Below are 4,722 nucleotides of genomic sequence, written 5' to 3' on the forward strand. Positions count from 1 at the left end.
TGACCTTTTAACTTGCATAATAAGTTAATAACGAGTCATCCAACTGTCCAAGCACAATACTTTCTTCTCTAGCCGTGACAGGGACGAACAAATTATTACTTTATAATATTTCATTATTTATTGAGATCTAACCACGTAGGCGAAGAGATTAAATTATTGGGTGAAAAGGGGTTCCAATGTGAGCACTTTGGGGGATTGGTGGTCAACTCTCTTGTAGCACCATCCGGTCCACTTCAATCATTGACAGCTTTTTCCAGGTACATTTCACCAGCTTTAGTCACGGGAAGTGGTCCAACCCCTATCCACCATATGCTATAAAAGCTAACCAAAGTTACATACCAAATATTATTTTCTCAACTTTATCCACTTTTATTATTAGGAAAAAGGACGATATCGAATTTTCTATTTCGACGCAACAAGGCCTTTTTCATGCATATGGTTTTTTTGTTATTTAAATGGCACCATGTAATTTTTGAAAAATGGTTGGTCAAAAAATTTAATAAATAATCCTCCGGGTGTGGGAAGAAGGTTGGGACTTGGGAGTGTGGAAAGGGGAGCCGACAAAGGGGATGGGAGAATCTGGGGCGGCACCCTCACTCACGCCACCAGGGGTCCCCCGAAACCCATTCAACACTCCAATTCATTTCCATAATTATTCCATTCTTAAATCCTCAATCCACACCTCCATGCTATGTACCAATGAATTGCTTCCCAGGATCAAACCCCACCCAATTGTTATTCTTCTTAATTTTGTTTTTGTTTTTACTAATTCTACTCAAGTAATCTGTAAATACGAAGGCTTTTATATTAATTATAATAATGGTTTTCAGTTCCTTTCTTCACCTAACGCACCCAATTCAACTGTAGACAAACCCTAGATCTTCCGTTTTAATATTCCAAGTAAACGCTTCTCTCTGAGCTATATTTATGCATGTTTGGATCTTCATACTTGCACACTCATTTATGTCTATTTCTATTTTATTTTTTTGATTTTTTTTTGTGAAGAATCGGGATATTTTTGTTTTCGGGGTGGTTGGGCTAACTGATGATGGAAGGGGAGGCGCATGATCCGCGGATCGGCGATAAGGTGGACCGAGTTGAGGGGGGGATTCGTGAGAGTTCGAGTGCTGAGCCTGTGCCTGAGACGGTAATTATGATAACTCCGGCGGAGCCGGACGCAGAGGAGCGGCGGGGGAGCAGCGGAGGAAGTGGAAGTGACAAAGCGAAAGCGGAAGCGGAGGCGGAGGCGGAGACGGAGTCGAAGGCTAGTGTGAAGGAGGTGAATTCATGCGTCGTGGATGTGAAGTGCGGCGGCGGTGGAGGTGGAGGAGGGCTTGTGGAGAATTGGGATGGAGAAAGGGTGTGTAGGATTTGCCATTTGAGTTCAGACCCAGCGGCGGAGGGCTCTATTGCTACTTGCCGTGATGCTAGTGCGGATCTAATCCAGCTTGGTTGCGGTTGTAAAGATGAGCTCGGGATTTCGCATCCTCATTGTGCTGAGGCCTGGTTTAAGCTCAAAGGAAACAGGTAATTGTTTCTCTTCTGTTCTCTTCTCTTCTTTTCCCGTGGAAACTGGATTTTTAGTGATTCTTTAAATCATAGTGTGGTGTTGCTTTTGGAACTATGTTTCTAAATTTTTCTGGTAATGATGTTTTGGTTTGATTTCAAATTCTTGTTCATAAATTGGTTCCTAGATTAAATGATGGAATGGTGAGGTTTGCTAGGAGTTTCAGGAAAGATAACTAATGATTCTTTGTGGAAGGAAGAAATTCCTTAACCTTTATCATCCTAGTTCTTTGATCATTATTTTGATTGATCTCATTTTAATTTTTTTTAATTTAAAAAATGGCTGCAAAATCAACCAATACTTTGAAATTTTGGTGAAACTTGACCAAATAATGAAAATTTTGAGGAAAAATGAATTTCCCAGAAGTGATTCAAGCCAAAATTTGTGTACTAGAAGTTTTTGTTTGTCTTTTGTTCATCTTCATTGGATAGATAGTAACTGGGTTGCTTCCCAGCATTAGTTGGGTTGGCATGTATGAATATGAAGCTGCTACTGGTAGTTTACTTCCTTTTTTTTGGTGTGACAATGGAATGTAGTTGTGCTGTAAGTAGTTGATGGAAGATTTTCCTCTTTATACAATGGGAGACAGATTGTTGGTGCTAACACCTGGATACAAAATCCACATTAGGAGGAAGGGTTAGGTCTTTATGGTGGCTGTTTTGTCTAGAAGGGGCACCTGCCATTTATTATATATTCTGGTTGCCTATCCAAATCCCAAAAAATAAAAATGTCTCAAACAAAATTTGAATTCTTCTGGGATTTCCTTCCTACAAGAATCCCAAGTTAGGATTTACAATTGTATTTCTTCCTTACAATTTTTTCACATTGATGCAGAATGTGCGAAATTTGTGGTGAGACTGCAAATAATGTCAAAGGTGTCTGGGACAACAGATTCATGGAGGATTGGAATGAGAGGAGGTATGCCGGTAGCAGTAGTAACTCTTCAGACAGGGGTGGCGGATGTTGGCGGGGGCAGCCATTTTGTAACTTCCTGATGGCATGCCTGGTAATAGCCTTTGTGCTGCCATGGTTTTTTCGTGTAAATATGTTTTAAAGGTTGTGTAAATAACAGACTTAAAAGGTTCTTCTTGGGCACCATCACTTTCATGGTTGCATCTCTGCGACCTAAAGATTGAAGGGTTCAAATCTTATATACTGCCACCTCAACAACTACAGTTAATTTACTGAACTGCTGTGATATATTGTGGGCAGTCATGTTTTCAGATTGTAAGGAGTGTTGGCTGAAATTTCATATTAGTGGGTGGAAATTGAAAAGGATTGGTTAGGGTACAATGCTGGGAGAAATTTCCTTTTTCTTCTTCTGTCTTCTTTGTTTTCTCTACTCTGTAATATATTTCTGGGAGCCCCTCTTGGGTTCACTTGCCATTAGTGTTGAGAGGGACTCCCATCACAAGCATGGAAGTCATCCCAAATTTGTTCAACATTTACATTTAATTATAGTGGAATGCTAATTTTCATATTTCTTTGCGTGAGTGTAGCATTAGTTTGTGATTTGATGATATATGAATTGGGTTGCTGATTTTACCCTACAGCAATATAAGAAGTTTTTTGTGATAAACTAGAATTGGACGACCGAATCAGGCAAGAGTGTTGAAGTAACGTGGCAGCTTCCATGAGATTGTGTGGTGCAATTTCGTGGAGTCAAGGTAAAAGTTTACTCGGTCATGGGATATGAACCAACGTAAAAGTAACGCAAAAGTTCCAATTTATAAATCTGTTGCTTTGGAAATTGGGTTACAGTGTGAAGTAAATTTCTTATGGAGGAGCAATTTGCGCCCTGGAGATCTAATAAGACAGGGGACGCAGTTGCAGAAACCGCGTGGGCTTTTCTTCTCTTTCCATATCCGTTAGGAAAAAAATAATAATTGTCTTTAATAATAATATGCTAGAAGCCTCATGCATCCGTTGTAGTCTAGTTGGTTAGGATACTCGGCTCTCACCCGAGAGACCCGGGTTCAAGTCCCGGCAACGGAATTCCATTTTTTTAAGAAAAATTGTAAAAGCCCAAATTGATGATGGGAGAGAGTACCCATAGGGCCATACCCAGATCGCCCTTCCTCACCCATTAGATGGGGATTAAGACATTAATGAAAAATAAATTTACGAGTGAGTACGTAGACGATATCATCTTATTCCATTTACATCCCCATCAATGAGCTTTCAGTGAAATTTAATTGAATGTTTTGATTGATAATTTAACATTGGTTAAGTTTTTCATGAATAAAACTTAACTATAATTTAATCTATACGAATATTTGTTAGCTTTTTTCATATAATATGTGGCCATATATAATTATATTTGTGTAAATCTTATTTAAGGGTATCAATTGATAGGTAGATGAATCAATTAATTGTACATCCAAAAGTTTTATGTATGGAAGACTCAAATTATAAATGGGGAGTTAGAAAATTTAATTATATATGAATATAGTGTTACAACTTTTGTAATTCCATTATTATGAACTTATGCAATTATAGAGATGCATTTAAGTTAATAATCCACCATTATCCATTAATTTATACATAATGAGTGTAAATAAGGAGTATAGTATTTGATGGAAAAACTAAGAGATGTACAACTTTTTATAAATTAAAGTCTCAAGCTATACTCTCATTCTTATATCCTTTTATTATTTAATTTTTAACTACATACATCACACAAGTGACCCATCCGCTATCCATTATATGAGAGTGATGAGTTGAAGACCTTAACAATACAATTCATAAGGTGACTTAATCTCACTTCAAAAGTGTTATTGGTATCATGAATTAAGGTAAGAATATGATCATTATTTTAGTACTTATATTTATTTTGTTTTATGCATCCAACGTTATTTTTTAAAATAATTATTTCGCATAAAATTTATAAAAATTTAATTAACAATATTATGATTGAAAATTAGACATTGGTTATGTTTTTTATAAGTGAAATTTCGTCATAATTAAGTTTAGATAAAATATTTGGTTGAGAGCTTACAAATAATATTGAAACCATTATATATATATATATATATATATATATATATATATATATATATATATATATATATATATATATTTATAAAACCATTCATGGCTTACAATCATTTGATATTGTCACACAAATAAAGTTGTTAATATCTTTTAATTCATTT

The 4,722-nt window shown here is 36.3% G+C and overlaps 1 protein-coding gene and 1 non-coding gene across 2 annotated transcripts; both read left to right on the plus strand.

Moving 5' to 3' along the window:
• Positions 1 to 486: 486 nt before the first annotated feature.
• On the plus strand, positions 487 to 3,055 carry LOC100254917 (uncharacterized). The gene is made up of 3 exons (XM_010657238.3): positions 487 to 900; positions 1,006 to 1,527; positions 2,402 to 3,055. The coding sequence occupies exons 2-3, from the start codon at positions 1,046 to 1,048 to the stop codon at positions 2,619 to 2,621; spliced, it is 702 nt and encodes a 233-aa protein (XP_010655540.1). The 5' UTR covers positions 487 to 900; positions 1,006 to 1,045; the 3' UTR covers positions 2,622 to 3,055.
• A 434-nt stretch (positions 3,056 to 3,489) lies between these two features.
• Positions 3,490 to 3,562, plus strand: TRNAE-CUC (transfer RNA glutamic acid (anticodon CUC)). The gene has a single exon. It is a non-coding gene; the product is annotated as a tRNA-Glu (tRNA).
• Positions 3,563 to 4,722: the final 1,160 nt, after the last annotated feature.

The sequence above is a fragment of the Vitis vinifera genome, chromosome 10 (assembly GCF_030704535.1).
Source record: "Vitis vinifera cultivar Pinot Noir 40024 chromosome 10, ASM3070453v1".
Taxonomy (NCBI): Eukaryota; Viridiplantae; Streptophyta; class Magnoliopsida; order Vitales; family Vitaceae; genus Vitis; species Vitis vinifera.